Source organism: Sardina pilchardus, chromosome 1, assembly GCF_963854185.1.
Source record: "Sardina pilchardus chromosome 1, fSarPil1.1, whole genome shotgun sequence".
NCBI lineage: Eukaryota > Metazoa > Chordata > Actinopteri > Clupeiformes > Clupeidae > Sardina > Sardina pilchardus.
The window spans coordinates 37,619,851-37,645,202 of NC_084994.1; the positions used below are offsets into that span (position 1 = coordinate 37,619,851).

Genomic DNA, 25,352 nt, shown 5'->3' on the forward strand with positions numbered 1-25,352 from the left:
CATTTACCACTAACCTCGTGACTGACTGATAAAATGTTTTCTGATTCTGATCTAGCATACATATCTGATATAGCTGATATAGCAAAATCGTTATGCATTGACGGTCATTAGGCTATGCGTGACGCCTGCGATACTTATGACAGGATAGTCAGCAGACGCCTACAGTTAGTTTAAGCTAATATCAACGTATGTATGTAGGCTACTACCCTTGTTGACACTTTTAGTGCAAATCCGCTAACTAGACGAGCGTCAGATTTTCTTTGGCTGGGATAAACTTCTCCCCTAACGCTGATTGTGCATGTAACGTTAATGTTGTGCCCACATACATTGTCAGAAAGGTTCTGCTTCAATCATGATACACACATTTATTCTGACACTTTAGATTTTTTATATTTCAATAGAAATACATTATCTGACAATGTAAACAAATATGCTGCTAGGCCGTTAAGAGTTAGCTATCCGCTAGTAAGACTATCGACAACAATCAGCTGATGTCGGACAGAATGTCGGACTTGACAGCAGAATTCTCCCACAATACAGGGGGGCGTAATTAGAACGCTCCTGGCGAAAGGTCAATTGACAGCTTAGTTCTTCTCTCAGACGGAGAGTGAAAAAACCCGACGTCAGTGACATTATGACAAGCGCACAGCAGACAAGCGCACAGCAGGACCATAATCCTAAACCTGTCCCCTTTACACGGGCAAATGATTTCAGATTTTGAAATTCTGAATGTGTCACAAAAATAATCAGAAAAGACAGACGAACATAGCTAGGCTAGCAGGCAACGCTACTTACAGTATTGAGGTGGTAATGCATGTTCGTCGTGGACAAGTGATAGGCAAATGATTTACTGCAAAGTTTGCAAATAATCCTCTTTGGGTCATCTTTGTCCTTTTGGAAATGTTCCCATATTTTAGATAGTCTTCCAGACATGGTCAAATAGTGGATGCCTTCTGTTCTTGTCGTGTCACGTCTTCCTTGTCACAACGACTCACGCCCTTCAAATTAAAAGTTGACGCATTTTTTTTCCTACGACCAATCGACCAACGGAATTCGGTCGAATAAATTTTTTTTTGGTCGACCATTGATTGATCGATTATTTGCGGACAGCCCTAGCTCAATCTATTGTGTATGTTGTCTCCTTGTGTATCCAGACCACAGACACACAGACCAGTGTCTCCAGTGCCCAGCTGTGTGTCCATGAAGAGTGACTGGTCCATGGATCGGCCTCCCCATTTCAGCAGTGGACCACCACAGCATTATCCAAAGTGAGATTTCAGCATGTGTGTGTGTGTGTGTGTGTGTGCCTCTGCTCGTGTGTGTCAGTAATCATGTGTGCGTGTGCGTCTGCACGTGTGTCAGTAATTGTGTATGTGTGTGTCTGTGGGTGTGCATCTGCCCGTATGTCAGTAATTAGCCACTTTTAGACAGACGTGTATTTCCGCAATGTTCAGTCTTTTTACGGTATGTTTTTTTTGTTGTGCTGTCTGAATGCATAATGTCCTTATATCTACTACCCGAACTTTTCCTACTGCTGACCTAGTAAGTTTGCCGTAATGTTGCCACTACAGCTGTTATGTGAATGCAATCGCTAAAAATTCCGCACTTGTCAGTAATGATCGAGGGAAGTATTACATGTATTTAAAGTGTTCTATTGCCACTGAACAGTTTCGCATCTCTCGGCTACGTGTGTCAGTCTGTTTATTTGGTATTATGACTTTATGTGTGTGTGTTTATTTGTTTATTTTGTGTGTGTGTGTCTCTCTCTCTCTCTCTCTCTCTCTCTCTCTCTCTCTCTCTCTCTCTCTCAGATAGACAGACAGACAGACAGACAGACAGACAGACAGACAGACAGACAGACAGAGACTTTCGGTTGGATGATGTGTGTCTTTGTGCTATTATTGTGTCTCTGCAGTGGATTTAGGAACATCCTGACCCAGGATACGTCCAGGTGTGGAGTGTGTGAGCAGCTGCTTAGGGACCCAGTCATCACCAGCTGTGGACACAGTTTCTGCAGGCAGTGCATCAGCAGCTACTGGAGCCAGTCTGGTCCATCAGGAGACTACAGCTGCCCCCAGTGCAGAAAGAGATCCAGAACACAACCCATTATAAACCCTGACACAACTATGGCACAATCACTTGTATATCCACATACAACCATGGCACAACCTCACCTATACCCACCTACAGCCATGGCACAACCTCACCTATACCCACCTACAGCCATGGCACAACCTCACCTATACCCACCTACAGCCACGACTCTACCTCACCTAGACCCAAATACAGCCATGGCACAACCTTCGTCGTACCAACACAGTGAAATGGTACTTCATCTGAACCCATCTGCAAACATGCCACAAGTTCCTCCATACCCACACTCAGACAGGGGCAATCATTATACACACATCCAGCACCCTCTTTATCCACACATCCACACGGCACAGATCTCTCCACAGCCTCCCATAGATGAACACACAGTCATGAGAGGCAGCACCCATCTGCAAACTGAGAATGCTCCAGTCAAAAGGGCCAAACTAACAGGTGAGTCTTTAAATATGTCCATCAGATCTGTGTCCATGAGCAGGGCTTGTGCTTGGAGACCATTTACTGTATTTGAAAGAAATCAAATGTTACACAATCTATTATCTGTTAAGATAATACAAGGTTATTTTTTTATAAAAGTACTGTAACTTGTGCCAAAGAAATGTGTTCTAGACACATTGACCAGTTAGTTATGAATAATGCTCATCTCTTGGTTTGTTTGTTTGTCTGTGTATTGCCAAACAGATGACTGTGTCCTGAACAAAGTGCTGAAGACCCATAAAGTTAATATGAAGAGGAGGTTTGAGAGCATATGTGAAGGCATCATAAGGTCAGGAACTCAAACACCCCTGAACAAGATCTACACAGAGCTCTACATCACAGAGGGAGAGAGTGAAGATGTGAATAATGAGCATGAGGTTTGGCAGGTAGAGTCAGCATCCAGGCCACAAAAAACAGAAGATACAGCAATCAGCTGCAATGATATTTTCAATCCCTTACCTAGACAGGAGAGACACATCAGAATGGTCATGACCAAGGGGATTGCTGGCATTGGAAAAACTGTCTCAGTGCAGAAGTTCATCCTTGACTGGGCAGATGAGAGAGCTAACCAGGATATAGATTTCATGTTTGTGCTTCCGTTCCGTGAGCTGAATTTAGTCAAAAATGATCAGTACAGTCTTCACAGGCTCCTGCTTGAGTTCCACCCTGAGCTTAGGGAGCTACAGGATGGTGAATACAAAGATTGCCACATTGTGTTCATCTTTGATGGTCTGGATGAGAGTCGACTTCCACTGAATTTCCAAGAGAATCAGAGGTTGTCTGATGTAGCACAACCATCATCTGTGGATATGCTGATGACGAGCCTCATTCAGGGAACTCTGCTTCCCTCTGCTCTCATCTGGATAACCTCCCGACCAGCAGCAACCAATCAGATCCCTTCTCAGTGCATCAGTCAGGTCACAGAAGTACGAGGATTCAATGACCCACAGAAGGAAGAGTACTTCAGGAAGAGAGTCAGTGACCAGAATCAAGCCAACAGAATCATCTCACACATTAAGGCATCTAGGAGTCTCCACATCATGTGCCACATGCCAGTCTTCTGTTGGATCTCAGCCACTGTCCTTCAGCAGATACTGGAACAAGATGATGGGAAGGAAGCCCCCAAAACTCTGACTGAGATGTTCATACACTTTCTGCTCATCCAGACCACCAGGAAGGGCCAGAAATATCAAGAAGAAAGTGAGACAGATAGACAGAGGCTCCTGGAATCACATAAGGGTGTGATATTGAAACTGGCAGAGCTGGCTTTCAAGCATCTAGAGAATGGCAACCTCATGTTCTATGAGGAAGACCTGAGAGAGTGTGACATTGATGTCAGTGAAGCCTCAGTGTACTCTGGCATGTGCACTGAGATCTTCAGGGAGGAATGTGTGTTCTACCACAAGAAGGTCTACTGCTTTGTCCATCTGAGCATTCAGGAGTTCCTGGCAGCCATGTTTGTGTTTCACTCTTACATGTCAGGACATATGGAGGCACTGAAATCCTTCCTCGCTAAAAAACACAGAGACAATCAAGCTCCCCTTCCTTTGCATATCCTGTTGAAGAGTGCTGTGGATAAGGCTTTGGACAGCAAGAATGGACACTTGGACCTTTTCCTCCGCTTCCTTGTAGGCATCTCAGTGAAGAGCAATCAAGCCCTCTTGCAAGGCTTGTTGACAAACACACACAGCAGCTCAGAGAGCATCAAGAAAACATGTAGCTATATCAAGATTATTAAGAGGAGGGACCTGTCACCTGAAAGATGCATCAATCTTTTTCACTGCTTATTTGAAATGAATGATCAATCCCTACATAAAGATCTTCAGAAATATCTCAAATCTCCAGATGGCTTCTCGGGTGAATTGAGACCTGCCCACTGTTCAGCACTGGCCCACATGCTACTGACGTCTGAGGAGGTGCTGGATGAGTTTGACCTGAAGAAATACAAAACATCAGAGGAGGGATGGAGGAGACTGGTGCCAGCTGTGAGATGCTGCAGAAAGGCTCTGTGAGTATCACTATACTTCTTTTGTGAGTTAATTTATTTCATGTCCAATGTGTAGGCCAGTAGTGATTCATATGCAAGTCATAATGGGAATAGCCTACACAGAGAAATCTACAGTAAGATACATTTGCACCTGTATTCTGTATTTCACAACACCTGACGTCCAGCAGTTTTGCAGAATGTCAGGATGTGGGTTTGAGCACAGAGACCTGTCAAATGAGGAGGCACAGGTCAATAGGTCATCGATAGTCCACAATAGGCAGGGCGTAAGTTTCAGAATACAGTTCATTCAGCACAGGGAAATGTTAGCATAAGAGAATTCTCAAATTGAGACAGGGGAGTTCAGTCTACAAGCATAAAGGTCCAGGGCTTATGTTGTGTAATTCCAAAAACAGAGAAGATTAACAGAAAAATCAGTTCACAAGAGAGAGAGGTCCAATAGTAAGTCTGCTTGCAATGAGTAATCCTCACAGAAGTTCGTCAGATGAACAGATTCCACCACGTCAGCTTGAGCAGGCACTGGAAGATCTTGTTGAAGCACTGAAGTCAGTCTCAGCTCAGCTTACACATTTACCAAATGAGTCATGTGGTGATTCCACTTATTGAATCACAGGTAAACTGAAAAGCTCAGACAAAATGTGATTGAGAATAATGTCTCCACCCAGTGGTGACTATCAGGAACTGTGCGAGGTCTGACAGGTTAAATACATTCTTTTATGTTTCAATGGTAAGTGAGACAGATACATGAACTGTTCCATCATGAAATACTTCAACATCAAATCAAATCAATCCACACATAACTCGTTTGGCAGGTTTACATTATTGTTATTATCTGTTTAACAGAGAGACTTCCTCAGTATTGGGTTTGCATTATGAGAATACTCCATGTTATATGGAGGTGTATGGTATAAATGGGGTGTAAAACACTGAATATCATTTTCTCCAGTCTGAACTGTCTAAGTAAATCAGGCTTTTGCTCATGCAGCTCTGGGTTAATCACACTGCTCAGTCTTTAGTGGTGGTTTGTCTGTGGTTGGGCAGCGTTAACTCTGCGTGGTATTCAGGGCTCATATATTATTCTCTCCTCTTATTCCCCTTAGTAGTTTTCTTTTGGCCTGGTACTGTATGTGGGGCAGTTATATCATTTTCCTCTCACTCTTCCTGCAGATTTGAACATGACACATTACCTTTTTATCATCGTTTTCCTCCCTTTCAGACTTGCTGACTGTAAGCTGTCAAAGAAGTCCTGTGAAATTGTGGCCTCAGCTCTGCAGTCTTCAAACTCCCCCTTAAGAGAGCTGGACCTGAGTCAGAATGACCTGCAGGAGTCAGGAGAAAAACTGATCTCTGCTCTACAGAGTTTAAACTGCAAACTGGAAGCACTGAGGTTGAGTACCATTAGATAGACAAAGACTTTTCATTGATGTATTCTATTTCTGTCTTATTTTCTGCACATATTCTTAATCATTATGTCAACTGTACTTAACAGGCTTGTTGGCTGTGGACTCACTGAAAAGTCCAGTGATATTTTGGCCTTTGCTCTGCAGTCAGTAAACTCCCATCTGAGAGAGCTGGACCTGAGTAAGAATTCTCTGGGGGATTGTGGAGGAAAGCTGGGCTCTGAAGCAATGAATCCACTCTGTAAGATGGAGACACTCAGGTCGGTGTTACTGAGTCAATTCTGTTTCTCTAATGCTTTACAAGGACCCAATATATTTGAAGTACTTGTGTGTTACATTATTTCTTTCTTGTCTGGTGTTGTAAACAGTACAAGGAAATCATATTGGATTATATTGTCATTACATTGTATTACAAGAGTTGTCAGATAAGATTGTGAGGTTGAGGTGTGTAGATTTCCACACATTTTCCTCTCACTCTTCCTGCAGATTTGAACATGACACACACATTACCTTTTTATCATCGTTTTCCTCTCTTACAGACTTGCTGACTGTAAGCTGTCAAAGAAGTCCTGTGAAATTGTGGCCTCAGCTCTGCAGTCTGCAAACTCCCCCTTAAGAGAGCTGGACCTGAGTCAGAATGACCTGCAGGCGTCAGGAGAAAAGCTGCTCTCTGCTCTACAGAGTCCAAACTGCAAACTAGAGACTCTGAGGTCAGTAATATTTTTGATGGCATTGACAGGCACTAATATTGTAGAGTATTTGTCAGACTGGTGTCAAAAGTAGACTGTGCAAACCAGACAATAAGAGCGTCACGGTTTTACTCTTGATAGATACAGTCCCCTCCATAAGTATTGGAACACATGCTAAAGTTGACTATGCAAAGGAATTAGGGCCGGGACTTTAGCGCGTTAATTACGATTAATTAATTACACAAACATTAATGCGTTAAAAAAAATTGACGCATTTTAATCGTATGCCTATTTATTTTTGCACCGCGGAACGTTTCTCACTGGATGAGTTTCAGACGGACCGATTATACTGGAGCACCAAGTAACGCGCATGAGTTCGGTTCAGACAAAACAAACCACAGTGGCACAGTGAACATGAACAAAGAAGCTGATGTGACCGCGTTGGTTGGCCCCGTGGATGGGAAATGTTGTTACAAAAAACGAACGGATGGAAGCGTAGATAAGAGCATGGTTGTGTGCAACCTATGCAACAAGGACGTATCACCGCAGGTATCACCTCAGTGCAAAACATAAAGCAGCTAGCTGCTAGCGTGGACAAAGTATTGTGCTATTCCAGACACTTGAGGGAAACCTCTGAGCTTTATTCATTAAACAAATAGCAACCGAGTTGCTGTTACAGCCACAACTCACGCTTATAACAGTAATCCACCGCACCTAATTCCATGTCCAACTTTCATAGACCTAAAAGAAACTTCACACTCAGAACCGCATACAAGCACACACGCACACACGTAAACTCCGCCCCCCAGTTCCCCTTAAAGGGACACAACAATTTCATGAACTCAACTCAAGGTAACAGGTGACACAATTAACAGGATATCACAGTATTATAGTTTACAGAAGGTTTACCTATCTATAGGCTACATGAATTTCTGAAAATGTACTATTTCTAAATATGGTATTGCTACACTTTATGGCAAAAATTGCACTGGTCTGTTGGACTTATTAATAAACAATATTTGTGTTGCTTAAGCTTAGGCCTATGTATTCAGTCATTATCCAATAGTAGGCTATACTAAAAATCCATGTGAAAAAAAAATACTTCTCACTGTTCTCAGGTCATATATTTATATACAATTAAAATGCGATTAATTTCGATTAATTAATTACAAAGCCTCTAATTAATTAGATTAATTTTTTTAATCGAGTCCCAGCCCTAAAAGGAATATAAAATCATCTTTTGAAAATTGGTCTTAATGCCTTAAATAAAGAACATGAGGAAATATCCAACCTTTAAGGATATCAATTTTCTTTGTGAATGAATAATGCATCGTAAATAAATGAACGTTTTCCTTAAAATACAGGGGTCATTAGTATTGGAACCCCTGTGTTAACCCTATGTGTTAAAATCCCATAGAGGCAGGCAGATTTTTATTTTTTATTTTTTGCTTTTTAAATGCCAGTTATTTCATGGATCCAGGACACTATGCACCCTGGCCTTTTGAATGAAAATAGCCCCACATCATCACATACCCTTCACCATACCTAGAGATTGGTTTGGTTTTATTTCAGTTAGCCTATTAGCTGGTTTGATTTGCACTGAGCATGAGAATGAAACCAACTAATGGGCTAAACACATTTCCAAAAGATGATTTTATATTCCTCTTTGTAGTCAACTTTATTGTTCCAATACTTATGGAGGTAACTGTATATTGTCTTTGATTTCAGTATTTGTGATTCTGTTTTACAGACTGGTTGGCTGTAAACTGAGGGGAAGATTTCTGGCCTTGGCCCACCACGGGTCAAACCCCCACCTGAGAGAGCTGGACATGAGTGACAGTGAGCTTGAGGACTGTGGAGGAGAACTGATCCATCAACCACTGAATCAAGACTGTAAAGTGAGGTCTGTATTTTGCACAGTGCACACAGACTGGTAATTCTGCTTGAAGTAATAAACGGCTAACACCTTTATTTACCATTTCATATTTGGGAATGTAAGGAGTGTAGAGGACATGTTGCTCATGGTGTTTTCCTCTCTTTCTGTAGACTTACCAGGTGTAAACTCAAATACAGCTCCTCTGAGGTTGTGGTCTCAGTTCTTCAGTCATATATTTCTCAACTGGGTGAGTTAGACATGAGTGGCTGCGATCTTCAAACATCAGAAGAGGAGTTGCTCTCTAGTCTTAGAAACCCAAACTGCCAACTGGAGAAACTGAGGTCAGTAAAACTCTGAAGGACACATAGGCCTTCTCTACACACATTCACATGTTGGACTGTAACGGTGCTACTGCCCGTTACCACCACACGATCACATGCATACAAGCCAAACACGCACACAGTTTCAAATACGACGCTTTATTTTTCACACGAACATAACTCTACAGCTCATCACTCGACAGCGGTTGTAACCGGTATCTGCAAGACATAAACAAACATAACTACATTAGTGACGAGCCTTACATACAACGGGATGTGTAAGGACTACGGACAGTAAACAAACAACAAAACGAACTCTTACTGTACCTTGCAGCCGGTGCGTGGTTTACTTCCGCGTCTGGCAAAGGATCCGACGGCAGCTCCCGAGGGGCATTTGAACTTTGGGCGGGGTGACGTCATAGCATGGACTGATAGTTGTGTGTGTGAGAAGAGGGGTGTTTGGGGCGTATGAGTTATTTATGGTTATTTATGGTGATGTGAGGTGATGTGTGGTGCTGGTTTAGTAAATGATGTGCTGCTAATATGGGATCGACTGTATTTATTGATATTGGAAAGTGGAATGTATACAGTATTTGTATAGTTAATTGATTTGGGCAAGAGTGGCCAAAGCCTTTCCTGCCACAGTGCATCTCAGAGTCGTGTCAGCATGGGGTTTGTCCAGGAGGACCGATTGTCCCCTTGGATTATTTATCCACACACACACACACACACACAGTTTATGAACCTGTTTCCTTTGTTTACTAATCCATGTGCATGGTTCCTATCATGTCCCCTGTTTCTGAGTTCTGATTTCTAATCTGTAACATGGTGGTCATTGAACAGGGTTGGACTCTTCACTGGTGTTATGTACTTTGGTGGATTGATTAACAGCAGATTTCATTAATCACACAATGACAACATTGCTACTTTACACTTCAATTGATACGTCTTCTCTGATTGTCACTCATTGTAATTCTCTGTTACATGGGTTATGATCTTACAGACTTGTTGGCTGTAAACTGAGGGGAAGTTATCTGGCCTTGGCCCACCAGGGGGCAAATTCCCACCTGAGAGAGCTGGACATGAGTGACAGTGAGCTTGAGGACTGTGGAGGAGAACTGCTCCATCAACCACTGAATCAAGACTGTAAAGTGAGGTCTGTATTTTGCACAGTGCACACAGACTGGTATTTCTGCTTGAAGTAATAAACAGCTAACACCTTTATTTACCATTTCATATTTGGGAATGTAAGGAGTATACAGTAGAGGACATGTTGCTCATGGTGTTCTCCTCTCTTTCTGTAGACTTACCAGGTGTAAACTCAAACACAGCTCCTCTGAGGTTGTGGTCTCAGTTCTGCAGTCATATATTTCTCAACTGAGTGAGTTGGACATGAGTGGCTGTGATCTGCAAACATCAGAAGAGGAGTTGCTCTCTGGTCTTAAAAACCCAAACTGCCAACTGGAGAAACTGAGGTCAGTAAAACTCTGAAGGACACATAGGCCTTCTCTACAGTACACATTCACATGTTGGACTGTAACGGTGCTACTGCCCGTTACCACTACACGATCACATGCATACAATCCAAACACGCACACAGTTTCAAACACGACGCTTTATTTTTCACACGAACATAGCTCCCCAGATAGCAAAACTACACTGGGACGGAACTGGGCCTCATCTATCACAACATTCGGCACGGATCTGCATAATGGACCTGATCCAGCGTCCAAACGCACATCGGTCCAAAATTGTTTTGGATCCGTTTGACGGAACTGCGGCAGATACGGACTTGCACTCGTCCATGTCCGTCCCAGATAGCAAAACACACCTACCATGACATATGGCACGGATCTGAATAGTGGACCTGATCCGGCGTCCAAACGCACATCCGTCCAAAATTGTTTTGGATCCGTTTTACTGATCTGGTGCCAATAAGGGCTAAGACTGCTCCCGACAAACAAAATAACGTCCCGGCGATGATTCAGGGCATTTCAAAGAACGTATGGTCACCGCGACGGTAAAAGAGGAAAAATCGAATTTCCACTAGTTCACCCAACTAGCTTTTGCGGCGTTCAGTTCGTCGCCAAGTTCACGAATCATGTGACATTCGGTTAGCCTACTTGACTGTGGGAGTGAAACACCTGTCAGCATTGTTAAGTAGTATTAAGGTTTTAGCAGCTGTTTACAATTACACAATTATTTACACACAAATATTTCTCTTACCTGTCGTTGCGACTTGTAGATTGATGATCACGTCCAATTGACTAATCAAATGTTGAGTTAGCTGGATATTTCTACTCAGTTAGGTCTAATACTTTCACGACTACGGTGTCTTTTCCCCCTAATAAATTACTAAGTCAATGGTCATATCTGATAATGTTATTGTTCAAAACATCAGTGGAGTAGGTTAGCCTATAAGCTAAAATGTCCCAACCACATTGTTTCAAAATTCAAAACTAATATTTGCAATGCATGCTGGGAAGCAAACCTCAACAAAGTAGGCCTACACAAAATATAATTAAAGTTATCAGAGAATGTCTAGGTTATATTTTATATCTAAACCATGAGGTTTATAAAGTCATAAAATTGTGATAAGCAGTATCCTTAATTATTCTGCAAAGTTTGGGGATGTTGTGAATGTCTGCCTAAAGTCATGCAATATGGGACCCGTATTGCAGATCCGTACCACACACAAGAAGCGGACCCGTAGGCTACCACACATAAGAGGCGGAACCGCATTGCAGATCCGTACCACACACAATAAGCGGACCCATACCACACACAAGAGGCGCAACCGTATTGCAGATCCGTACCACACACAATAAGTGAGCCCGTACGGGTTCGCTTTTTGTGTGTGGTACGGATCTGCAATATGGGTCCGCTTGTGTGTGTAGTACGGGTCCGCTTGTTGTGTGTAGTACGGATCAGCAATACGGGTCCGCTTATTAAGTGTGCTACGGGTCCACTTATTCTGTGTGGTACGGATCTGCAATACGGGACCGCTTATTAGGTGAGGTACAGGTCCGCTTATTTTGTGTTGTACGGATCTTCAATACGGGTCCGCTTATTGGGTGTGGTACGGGTCTGCTTATTGTGTGTGGTACGGATCTGCAATACGGGTCTGCTTATTGGGTGTGGTACGGGTCCGCTTATTCTGTGTTCTGCGGGTCTTCGATACGGGTCCGCTTATTGGGTGTGATAGGGGTCCGCTTATTCTGTGATGTACGGATCTGCAACACGAGTCCGCTTATTGGGTGTGGGCTACATCTGGCCCACAGTCAGATACCGTAGGTCCGCTACATGCGGATCTAAAGGCTTTTATGCGGATCCGGCCCAAAGGAAATTGCTATCTGGGTCTACAGCTCATCACTCGACAGCGGTTGTAACCGGCATCTGCAAGACATAAACAATCATAACTACATTAGTGACGAGCCTTACATACAGTACAACGGGATGTCTAAGGACTACGGACAGTAAACAAACAACAAAACAAACTCTTACCTTGCAGCTGGTGCGTGGTTTTCTTCCGTGTCTGGGCAAAGGATCCGACGGCAGCTCCCGAGGGACATTTGAACTTTGGGCGGGGTGACGTCATAGCACGGACTGATAGTTGTGTGTGTGAGAAGAGGGGTGTTTGGGGCTTATGAGTTATTTATGGTTATTTTTTTATTTATTTTTTTAAGTATATTTTTTGGGCTTTTATGCCTTTAACGATAGGACAGTTGAGAGAGACAGGAAGTGAGTGGGAGAGAGCGTTGGGGTGGGATCCGGAAAGGACCACGGGGCGGGAATCGAACCCGGGTCGCCGGCATGCCCCAGCCAGTCGCGCCACGGCTGGGGCCAGTTATGGTTATTTATGGTGATGTGAGGTGATGTGTGGTGCTTTAGTAAATGATGTGCTGCTAATATGGGATTGACTGTATTTATTGATATTGGAAAGTGGAATGTATATTTGTATTGATTTGGGCAAGAGTGTAATGGGTAAGCCATGGGGATACTGTAAGTGTTTGGTGGGAGATGGCTGAAGGCAGTTGGGTCTAAGGTGGGGTAGTGAGAGTACCTATGAATAGACCTGTGGGAAATGCCTGGAACTAGTTTTTGCTATTTGTTTGCTATTTGATAGTTTGAAGTATTATTTTGAAGTCTTTAATTATTGATTTAAAATTATTATTTGGAGTTTTTCTTTTTTTTCCTCCATGATGTTTCCCGGTGCCTTTGAGGAATAAAACCTCTTGCCATTTTTCAAATCACCCTGTCTCCATTCCATTCCCGCAATGCTGTCCAGACTACACTACAGTACATGGACATAGAAGAGTGTCACCTGTTATTTCCTACTGAAATCAAAACATACATTTTTGAAACAGTGTCTTTTGTTTTTGTGTCAATGGTGACGCAAGAGAGTTGGTCCAAGACCTGTTACTTAGTATCATACTCCTTCCTGATGTGTCCCATATATAGCTCAGTTAACTGTAGAGTATATTAATAGGACAACAACAAAATCTGCGTTTCACTCTTGATTGGTCTCTGATTGCATGTTTTGTGTTACATGGTCTATATTCTTACAGACTTGTTGGCAGTAAACTGAGAGGAAGATTTCTGGCTGTGACACTTCAGTGGGCAAACTCCCACCTAAGTGAGCTGGACATCAGTGACAGTGAGCTTCAGGACTGTGGAGGAGAATTGCTCCATCAACCACTGAATCAAGACTGTAAAGTGAGGTCTGTATTTTGGACAGTGCACACAGAAAAAGTGCTTTCTGTTTTATCTAAATGTCCATATTTTTTCTGCATTTTCATATTGGGGAATATAAGGAGTATAAAGGACATGTTGCTTATGGTGTTTTCCTCTCTTTCTGTAGACTCATCAGCTGTAGACTCAAACACAGCTCCTCTGAGGTTGTGGTCTCAGTTCTGCAGTCATATATTTCTCAACTGAGTGAGTTGGACATGAGTGGCTGTGATCTGCAAACATCTGATGAGAAGCAGCTCTCTGGTCTTACAAACCCAAACTGCAAACTGGAGAAACTGAGGTCAGTAGAACTCTGACACATACTGTAGGCCTACACATGTGCACATTCACAGTGTTGAACTTAAAATAATGTCACTGTTGTTTTCTGCTAGAATCAAGACATGAATTTGTGAAACACTGGCTTTTATTCTTGTGGCAATGTTGATGTTGTCATAGACCTGATATGTCTCGTGTATAGCTCAGTTAACTGTAGAGTGTATTAACCAGACAATAACAACAGCTGTGTTTCACTCCTGATTGGTCTCTGATTGCTCTCTGTGTGATTCTCTGTTACATTGTTTATGTTCTTACAGACTTGTTGGCTGTATACTAAATGGACGATTTTTGGCCTCAACTCTTCAGTGGGCAAACTCCCATCTAAGAGACCTGGACATCAGTGAGAGTGAGCTTCAGGACTGTGGAGGAGAACTGCTCCATCAACCACTGAATCAAGACTGTAAAGTGAGGTCTGTATTTTGGACAGTGCACACAGACATGTGCTTTCTGTTTTATCTAAATGTCCATATTTTTTCTGCATTTTCATATTGAGGAATATAAGGAGTATAAAGGACATGTGGCTTATGGTGTTTTCCTCTCTTTCTGTAGACTCATCAGCTGTAGACTCAAACACAGCTCCTCTGAGGTTGTGGTCTCAGTTCTGCAGTCATGTATTTCTCAACTGAGTGAGTTGGACATGAGTGGCTGTGATCTGCAAACATCTGATGAGAAGCAGCTCTCTGGTCTTACAAACCCAAACTGCAAACTGGAGAAACTGAGGTCAGTAGAACTCTGACACATACTGTAGGCCTACACATGTGCACATTCACAGTGTTGAACTTAAAATAATGTCACTGTTGTTTTCTGCTAGAATCAAGACATGAATTTGTGAAACACTGGCTTTTATTCTTGTGGCAATGTTGATGTTGTCATAGACCTGATATGTCTCGTGTATAGCTCAGTTAACTGTAGAGTGTATTAACCAGACAATAACAACAGCTGTGTTTCACTCCTGATTGGTCTCTGATTGCTCTCTGTGTGATTCTCTGTTACATTGTTTATGTTCTTACAGACTTGTTGGCTGTAAACTAAATGGACGATGTTTGGCCTCAACTCTTCAGTGGGCAAACTCCCATCTAAGAGAGCTGGACATCAGTGACAGTGAGCTTCAGGACTGTGGAGGAGAACTGCTCCATCAACCACTGAATCAAGACTGTAAAGTGAGGTCTGTATTTTGGACAGTGCACACAGACATGTGCTTTCTGTTTGATCTAATGAACAGTATATCATATCTTATGCAACAGTTAGGTCCGGTCAAACGATTTAGCAATATCTGATTGGACGAGACGCGTTCTATCAGTGGTGATATTAAGCAATATCACCACTGGTGACTCTTCACAGCTAATGTCCGCTCACTCCGCTAATGTATCGAGAGACGGTTGTCCATGTTCTTTGATTTAACAACCACACGCGTTCTGAGCTAGGCCTACTTCGCATAGCAGAGGAACTGGGCTAAAAAAAAACAATAGCACAAAATAAATTATCCTTCCTTAAAGGGATAGTTTGGGTTTTAAGACACGAAGTTATATGGGTTCCCTGTCAGCAACGTTGTGCATCAGCACTGACTTACCCCTCGACAGCGTCCTGTGAGCCGAGATCCAGACGGTTTTTGATCGTTTTTGATGCTGAAGAAAGTAGTCCGTCAAGTTGCTGGGGTCACGAAAGTAAAGTGCTTTTCTTCTCAAAACCATATGCATTCAAAAGAGTGATAATTTTGCACCACAAAAACGTTGTCCAGCTGTCAGTAGCGCGCAGTGATAGGAATCGAGAAAAATAGTGCCAAGTGATAACGAGGTTTGAATTTTTCCTGGACAACGTTTTTGTGGTGCAAATATATCACTCTTTTGAACGCATATGGTTTTGAGAAGAAAAACACTTTACTTTCGTGACCCCAGCAACTTGCTGGACTACTTTCTTCAGCATCAAAAACGATCAAAAACCGGCTGGATCTCGGCTCACAGGACGCTGTCGGGGGGTAAGTCAGTGCTGATGCACAACGTTGCTGACAGGGAACCCATATAACTTCGTGTCTTAAAACCCAAACTATCCCTTTAAAAATGCACTCTGGTATGTTTTTTTGTTGCCAATGGAACTGTTGTATAAAAGCGTTATCGCATTCGTGGTCGTGGTGTTGTTGGCCTATATCGCCACGGCTGTGGTTACCTACAGCACTCAGCCCTCGGCTTCGTGCCTACGGCGAACCACAGCAGTGGCGATATAGGCCAACAGCACCACTCCCACTCATGCGATAATGCTTAGATATTTGGGAATGTAAGGAGTATAGAGGACATGTTGTTTATACTGTTTTTTATTCTCTCACTCTAGACTCGTCAGCTGTAGACTCAAACACAGCTCCTCTGAGGTTGTGGTCTCAGTTCTGCTGTCATATATTTCTCATCTGAGTGAGTTGGACATGAGTGGCTGTGATCTGCAAACATCAGAAGAGAAGCTGCTCTCTGGTCTTAGAAACCCAAACTACAAACTCCAGAAACTGAGGTCAGTAAAACTCTGAAGGACACAGAATTCATAGAGGCCTTATTCATACATTCATACCTGGGCATATGATTGTGATTTCTGTTTTTGGGGCACTGGAATCCAGATATGAAGTGGTGAAATATCATCACATAATGTATTATTGTTGTTTATGTAAGTGAATGTGTCACGGTAGTATAAATTCTCCCTGCTGATGTGTCCCATATACATTTACATTTATTCACTAGGCTGACACTTTTATCCAAAGCAACTTAGAGTTGATGTCTAACATGCAAGCTACATGGTAAAAAGGAGGCCGTAGGGTAACAATAAATGCTGCTTTTTCAAACACCACCTGGCGAACCAGATGAGAGTGCAGAAATAAGCACCAGCCAGAGAGTTATCAAGAGGATGGTACTGTAGTAGAAGGAAGTAGCTTCTAGCATCTAGAGCACAGAGCACAGTAACACTGTGTGTTATCTCCACCATTTAAACCGTAGGGTAACAATAAGTAAGGGATAATCAACGACGCGCCGTGCGTTATAAGAAAATAATGCACGTTCGAAGTGGTAATAAGGACCCGACGCCGCAGGCGGAGGGGACTTTACACTTCGACAAGTGCATTATTTTCCTATAAACGCACAGGGCGCGGAGTTGATTATCCCGCTTATACCACTGCTACTATCATTTTCGTTTATATTGCCGCTGTCTTAGATACAACGTTGCTGTTTTTACCGTTACATTCACATTGGCGAATTAATATTCAAGTGTAATAAGAGACCAAAAGAAGGGAACTACTTCATAGCCGTGCGGTATATAGAAAAATAATGCACGTTCCAAATAGCGCATCACAATAGGAAATTTGACCAAGCAGTGGTATAATACTGCTTTTTCACACACCACAAGAGAACCAGAGGATGAGAGTGCAAACGTTTAAGCACCAGCCAGAGTGTGATCAAGAAGATGGTAGTAGAGGGAAGTAGCTTCTAGCATCTAGAGCACAGAGCACAGTAACACTGTGTGTTATCTCCACCATTTAAACCGTAGGGTAACAATAATGCTGCTTTTTCAAACACCAGAAGAGAACCAGAGGATGAGAGTGCAAACGTTTAAGCACCAGCCAGAGTGTGATCAAGAAGATGGTAGTAGAGGGAAGTAGAAGGATAGCATATAGCATCTAGCATCTAGAGCACCGAGCACAGTAACGCTGTGTTTCATCTCCACCATTTAAACTTTGTGTGGCCGTTGGGAGTTAGAACCCAGTTACAGTATATTATACCACAGTATGGTCTGACTATGCCACTCTCATTTCTTTGACTGGATGAGAGACCCAGCTAACACAGTAGAATACAGATGCACCCCACGCTAGTGTTATTCAAGTGAATGAAACAATTGTAGCAAAAGCAATGCAGACATTTGTATTTATATTCTTCATTCAGAGTGATTCAAATAGTTAATTGGTATAGTCACAGCCATTAATGACAGCATACATCATGGACACATACAGGAGTTCTCGTAGACAAGTATTTATATAAGAGATTACAATAAATGTTGGGCAGAATAGCACCATAATACTCAATGTTGACAGGAGATCCACGTTTGGTTCACCATTTGCACACGGCTCCAAAGGGATTCAGCACTCCCAAAGACAGCAACCCGGATTACACTGAGAAAACGTCCCATGTCCCAAGTCCCATGTCCAAACAAAGTAAACAAACAGACGAGAAGCGGGTTTCATTCACAAAAGGTTCCTAATGACCTTGTGTGAACTGAGGCACACATACACTGGAGGCACAGAAGCCAGTGGCCCCAGATGATGGAGTGCACGGGACCTGGTATAACGACGGATTTGGCTCGACCACAAGCACCAGCACATGGCAGCGATTACGCAAACACCCTGTAGCACCAGCACAGTCTGAGAGAGAGAGAGAGAGAGAGAGAGAGAGAGAGAGAGAGAAAGTCCTAGCAGAGATCCTAGCAGAGAGTGTGCTCTACAATTCCTTAACATTGTAACAATTGACGTTTTTTAAAGCTTGCTGCCTACACTTCTTTCCTCTCCGACTGTATGTGCTGGTTGTAAACAGAGGGACCCTGTGAGGTTGTAGCCTCTGCTGTGCAGCACATGATGTCCCTGTTAGAACTGGACCTGAGTGACCATCATAGTGTGCAGGAAGATATCGCCGAGTTTGAGTGGCTGTGTTTGTTTGCTACACACCAAAATAGTCTGATACTTTAGTAAGGGGGCTCCTCTGTTGAAGGCCAAACTAATTCATGTCCAGAATCTCCTCAGCATCAACTTATATCATTCTGAATCTGTTATGTTTCTGGTGAGCTGGGTGAAACTACACAATGTAGGAAGGGACCAGAATAGTTTTCAAATTCATAAAAATGATAACCGTATTGTTTATGAATTTATATGACTGGCATACAGTGATCCTGTGTCCAGTTTTGTGTATAAACTGATATGGTTGTTTAATGGTTTAAACATGCAATGTCTCCTGGACCCACATTATGATTGCCTGTCTCCAGGAGACCCATGAACACTGTGTGTAACTAATCTATGAACACATAAGAGCATCATGATGGGCTGGCTGAGTTGAGTCCAGTGATGTACTTCCCAGTGCTTATGGGTTGTTACATTACATTACATTACATTACATTTCATTTGGCTGACGCTTTTTAACCAAAGCGACTTACAACATGGAAAAAAAACAATTAGGTTTTTAAGAGCATTTCAAACAACAATAAAGAATACAATAAGTGCATCAGTGAGTCTAATAAGTGCATAAATAAGTGAATAAGTGCATGAGTGAGTGCGATTGTTATATTGATTATTGATCATATTATTGTTAAAATGAATCAAATTAAATGATATCATTCCTTTCTGCCTTTTGCACTCTGTCTTTGTCACTCCATGTAGACTAGCCGGTTGTAAACTGACAGAGGAATCCTTTGAGGCTTTAGCCTCTGCTGTGCAGCACATGGTCTCCCTGACAGAACTGGACCTGAGTGACAATCACATAAGCATCACTGGAATTCAGCTTCTGAGTGCACTGAAAAGCCACATCAACTGTAAACTGCAGACATTGAGGTTTGTGTTTGACTTTCCTCAGGCTTTTAAACAGTGTCTTTTGACATATAGTTTCAGTACCAGTATGTTCACCACACAACATTATGTCAGTGTTTTTTCTACCCAGCAGTAAAAATGGGTTAGGTGAGGAGTGTGTTGAGAGTCATTGTAGTCATGTCAGAGTCCAGTCTAATGTCTGATATGACTGAGTCACTGATACCTTATAGCATGTTGATGCAATTGAAGTTTCAATTTCATCAGTGTCATTAAATGGTGTTTAGAAACTCAAGTTCAGGAGGAGCGAGAAGGAATTTGCCACGCCTCTGTCTCAGTCGGTCTTACAAACGTAAAGATGTCCAAGCTTTCTGCTGTTTACATGGCATAATAATAAGCTTGAGTAATTACTAGTCAAGTCAAGTTTATTTACATAGCGCATTTCATACACAGAGGTCATTCAATGTGTTTTACATAAACAAAACCAAACAGTAATAGCAGATAAAAGCATACTGTAACTGCCAAAGCAGCAGCATCGGGTTAACTTGCTCACTATGTCCCCTCACACCTCCAGTCTTCCTTAGTTAAGAATAAAGGGGTATATGACGGGGTCCTGCATGACTTCTGCCTGCCCAGTTGACTCTTGCACGCACCCACAAAACACTTTAGGACCCTGGTCAGAGACATCGCCAAACACGCTTTGCTACCGCATGTCTTTATGCAAATTTCAGATCATGAGCTAGTGAATTATTTGTAATAAGATGACTACTGACGGATATAATGTACTCTGAAAATAAACTACAAAGTTTAGAATACACCTGCAGAGTCACTGACAGAAAGACTTTAAAGGGCCTAATGCTCTTATAACACTCTCTTTATGTACAGTATGTATATCTACCCAGCAGTACATATGGGTGAGGAGTGTGTTGAGTGTCACTGTAGTCATGTCAGAGTCCGGTCTAATGCAATTTCATCAGTTTCATTAATTGTTTGGAGTTAGATGACTAATGAGGGCTATGATGTACTCTGAAAACGCTGACAACCTGTCAACCCAACCAAGTCACTGACAACAAGGCTTTGTGTGGCATATTGCTCTTATAACACAGCAATGTCATTGTTTTGCCATTTAAAACATTCAAGTTGGTGAAGATTATTGTCTTATTATAATGGTAGAATTTCAATAGATTAATTTTATTCTAAAACCCTTAAAATAAGAACATTTCACATGACATTTCATTAGTGGAATGCTAATGTTCTTATATTCTCTCATTCTCTCCCTCTTTCTCTCTCTCTCTCTCTCTCTCTCCTTTAAAGACATGCCTGTGGAGAACTGAAAAAATGTAAGTGTTGATCTACTGTTGAGTGTTGCACTGTTATTATATGCTTATGATGTTGAAGTGTTCTTTATTACTGTAAGCAGCTGTGTCACTGTGCCGTATGCCACCACTGTATGTGAAAGGCCTTTAGAACATGTGTGGGGGTCTGTGGCGTCCTGCAGAAACACACTGAATCATAGTGACCAAGAGAACAGAGACAGATTGACATGTTGACATGTTACAGTAGCCAGACATCAGAGGGATGGCTACTGTAATATATTACTGTAAATGACTAGATTTTTTATTTAGATTCCAGATAGAGTATGTCCTGTTCAAACTCATGTAGTAGATGTTATACAGTACATCCACAATAGCTCCAGACTTGTTGGGTAGTGTATGAGTTATCATGGTGGAGAGCAGTTTAAGCTTGTAGCCGCATAACTATGTGATGGCAGATCAAAGCCAATCAGCCTCTCAATACAACAAATGCTATGCTGCAGTGCACCAGGTAGTGATAGAGCAGGTTAGGATGGACTTCATGATGGCAGTGTAAAAGTGCACCATCATGTGCTTTGGCAGGTTAAGCCTTCTTTGTTCTGGAGCTCATGTTCAGCTCCCATGTCAGGTCCTGGGTGATTCTGATGCCCAGGAAGCAGAAGGACTGTTGAGTGAAAGTGTCTTTGTGAAAATGTGCGGTGTGTGTGTGCGTGCACATGTGCATTTTAATGGCTGTTTGTGTTTGTGTGCTTGAGAGTGTGTGTTTGTCTTCCTGTTTGTGTGTCACTGTGTGAATGTGAGTGTGTGTATTTGTTTTAAGTCTCAAGATTTATTGTTGCATATACTTTGCAATTCAGTGAAATTTGTATGTCATTCGTTGCAGTAGTGCAAGGATAAAAGGGGTAAATACAACTTTATGAGACAATACAAGACTGTACAGCATCACTCAGCCATTCATATACTGTGTACACACACACACACCAGGGATGGAAATTAGCACCAGCCACCAGCCAAATGCTGGTAAAACGTGAGAGTGGCTGGTAGATTTCAGACACAAAGTCATATTTTAACATTGAGTGGCTGGTTAATTTGACCAGAAATCTGCTATTGGCTGATACATTTTCACATTCTAAAATTTTAATTTCCACCCCTGACACACACACACACACACACACATATACACACACACACAACCCCTATACTAACATGTAAGACGACTATACACACATAAAAGCACAAGCCCATGGACTTGAGACACGAACACTAAAAACAGTATGCATCCCGGATGCAGTATAGCAAGTGTGAAATTAACCGTGTGGGTAGAATTTAAAAAGTCAGTAGTGACCATGGCAATGCATACAGTAGTAGAGCATATCATAAACGAAATAAGGCAGCACATGTGGGCAATAAAGGGAACTGTTTAGTCACTGACCATTTAGGATTCTGACAGCTTGTGGTATAAAACTGTGTCTGAATGGTGTGGTGTGGGTGGTAATGCTCCGGTAGCGCTTACCAGAGGGAAGCAGAGAGAAGAGGGAGTGAGCTGGGTGGCTGGCGTCCTTGATGATGGACTCAGCCCTCCTCTGACAGCGTGTGGAGTAGACAGTTGACAGAGGTGACAGTTGACAGTTGACAGAGGTCTATGGTGGTAGAATAGTGTCATATCTTACAAGCGCAATACAACATCCTCAGGAGCAAATACTATTAATTCACTCGCGTAGACACAGCAGCGAGCGAGGAAAACAATAGCTGGGGGCCATACGCTCTCCAAGATGAGTTCTGCTCGCTCTCTCCAAGTACAGCTTTGCTTGAGTGGGTTGACTTTTGACAGTTTGGGGGACAGAACCAAGGGAGTTGGGCCTGTTGTGATTGGTCATTTTTCAATGTGAAGTCCCGCCCACTTAGTTACTGTCTGTTGCTAAACTTCTACAGTCGTGTGTAATATTAACCACCCCTTCTGTTGTTTCTGTTTACTGCTTACTGTGTGTGTGTGTGTGTGTGTGTGTGTGTGTTCAATATTTGTGTCTGTGTGTGTGTTATTGCTCACTGTGTTTGCTGCTTACTGTTTCTCTTTTTTGTGTATGTGTGTGTGTGTGTGTGTGTGTGTGTGTGTGTGTGTATGTGTTCCCATTGTTCCTGCTCACTGTTTGCTGCTTACTCGGTTTCTCTTTGTGTGTACGAGCGTGTGTGTGTGTCCAGTATGTGTGTGTTTGCTCTGGTAGCACTTACCAGAGGAGAGAAGAGAGGATAGGGAGTGAGCTGGGTGGCTGGCGTCCTTGATGATGGACTCAGCCCTCCTCTGACAGCGTGTGGAGGCTGCTCAGACCCAGGTCTCTTGATGGCACAACAGTGTTAAAGGCAGAGCTGTAGTCAGCATCCTGACAGGTGTTTTTCTTGTCCAGGTGAGCTAGGGCAGTATGCAAGGTGATGGAGATGACTTCATCCACAGATCTGTTGTGCTTATATTCAAACTGAAGTTGGTCCAGGAAAGCAGGGTGGTGTGTATTGATGTAGGCTGTAACCAGTCTCCCCACACAGTTCACCACCACGGAGGTTAGGGGCGATGGGCCAGTAGTCATTCAGGCAAGACACAGCACTTTTCTTCGGCACTGGCACAATCGTTGTCTTTGTGAAACACAAAGGCACTGTGCACCAGGGCAGGGACAAGTTGAAGATGTCAGTGTAGGTTTGTGGCAACTGAGTGGCGGACGTCTTGAATACACAAGACGGGATGTCATCAGCGCTGGCAGCTTTTTGGATTTTAACCGGTTTTAAAGGTTTTGCCGACCTCACCCTCTGAGACCTGTAAGATGTCTCCTCCTACTGGAAGAGCACCTTCATCCCCCGGTTTAGAATCGCGAGACTCAAAACGAGCATAGAATTTATTTAGCTCATCCAGAACCAAGGCAGGTGTGTCTGTAAGAGCTGGTGTCGCTTTATAGTCTGTGATCACCTGCAGTCCCTTCCACAGGCAATGTCACAGTTGCTGAAGTCATTCTCCAACTCATTCCCATACTGTTTTTTAGCCACTTGTATTGGCCTTCTTAGTGTGTACCTTGAGTTCTGATATCTAATCAGGTCGTGGTCCTCTCCCTCAGGCTCAGGTAAACAGCGTTGTTTACCCAGGTGTTCTGGCTGGGAAAGGATCGGACGATATGGGCACACACAAGTCCATGATGTAGTCCGTCACCTGATGCACTCTGTCACTGAATCGGCGTACTCGTCCAGCTCCGCCGAGGAGTCTTTGAACACAGACCAGTCAGTTATGTCAAAACAGTCCTGAAGTTCAGACTCGTTTTCTGCAGAGCAGCATGAGCTTGAACTTCACTCACTGCTCGTTGCTCACACTTTAGCTTCGGTTTATAGGCCGGCAGCAGGAGGAACACTGACAAATGGTAACAAAGTAGGGAGTCCAGGAGAGTCATACGCTCATAGACAATACAGCAGTTATGTACCTGTGGAACAAATGGTCCGATTTACCAAAGTGTGTGTGTGGTACAGACCTGTATGAGCCTTTCAGTGGGGTGAAACAGTGGTCAAGGGTCTGATCGCCCCTAGTGGGACAGGTGACGTGCTGGTGGTACTTGGGAAGGACTGTTTTGAGGTTGCAGTGATTGATGTCACCCGTTATGATGAGGATTGCTTCCTGGTGCTGACTCTCTTGTTTACAACATACAGTTCAAGTGCCGCTGCAGCAGGGGCGTCTGGTGAAATGTAAACAGTTGTGAGAAGTACAGAAGGAAACTTTATCAGCAGATCAAACGGATGCCATAGTCAGATACTCCAAAAGGACTGTTTGGGCTAAGCCAGGTCTCGGTGAAACAGAGTACACTGCACTCTCACAAGTCCCTGCATGAGCCGATGCAACAGTGGAGCTCATCCAGTTTGGTCTCCATGGACTGCAGATTAGCCAGCAGTAAGGTAGGGATGGGAGGCCGGGTTGGACGCCTTCGCCGTCTGGCTAAGACGCCACCTCGTCTCCCCCTCCTCCACCGATGAGTAGACCTGTTGACCGATCCGCTTGTGGAGTTACAAACAATATCCACAGGTAATCCTGTTATATTTATATTGATCATTACATTGCTTCTGATGTCCAGGAGAGTCATACAGTCATAGACAATACGGTAGTTTTGTACGTGTGGAACGTGTGTGTGTGTTGTCCCGTTTGTGTGACCTGTTTCCGTGTGAGTGTGAATGTGAATGTGAGACTGTATGTCACTTAGAGTGTGTGTGTGTGTGTGTGTGTGTGTGTGTGTGTGTGTGTGTTTGTGTGTGTGTGTGTGTTTGTGTGTGTGTGTGTGTTGTCCCTGCTCCCCTCCTGTGTGTGTGTGTTTGTATATATTCTCTTTTGATCCGTGAAGGAAATTTGGTCTCTGTATTTATCCCAATCCGTGAGTGAGTGAAACACACACACAGCACACAGTGAGGTGAAGCACACACACTAACCCGGAGCAGTGAGCTGCCTGCTACAGTGGCGCTCAGGGAGCAGTGAGGGGTTACAGTAGGTGCCTTCCTCAAGGGCACTTCAGCCGTGTGTGTGAGTGCAGGAGAGCAGTGAGG

General features: G+C 43.1%; 2 protein-coding genes across 2 annotated transcripts in view; both read left to right on the plus strand.

The window, feature by feature from the left end:
• The first annotated feature begins 1,178 nt into the window (after positions 1–1,178).
• LOC134078613 (NLR family CARD domain-containing protein 3-like) lies at positions 1,179–14,220 on the plus strand. The gene is made up of 8 exons (XM_062534670.1): positions 1,179–1,268; positions 1,916–2,544; positions 2,791–4,594; positions 5,808–5,978; positions 6,081–6,251; positions 6,531–6,701; positions 8,431–8,555; positions 14,201–14,220. Exons 1-8 carry the CDS (start codon positions 1,201–1,203, stop codon positions 14,218–14,220), a joined length of 3,159 nt encoding a protein of 1,052 aa, XP_062390654.1. The 5' UTR covers positions 1,179–1,200.
• A 2,094-nt stretch (positions 14,221–16,314) lies between these two features.
• Positions 16,315–25,352, plus strand: part of LOC134089571 (stonustoxin subunit beta-like) — a 21,348-nt gene continuing 12,310 nt past the window's right edge. The window contains exons 1-3 of the mRNA XM_062544026.1: positions 16,315–16,439; positions 19,336–19,506; positions 20,794–20,819. Coding sequence (XP_062400010.1) covers positions 16,357–16,439; positions 19,336–19,506; positions 20,794–20,819 — 280 coding nt within the window. The 5' untranslated portion in view covers positions 16,315–16,356. The remainder of the gene's footprint in view (positions 16,440–19,335; positions 19,507–20,793; positions 20,820–25,352) is intronic.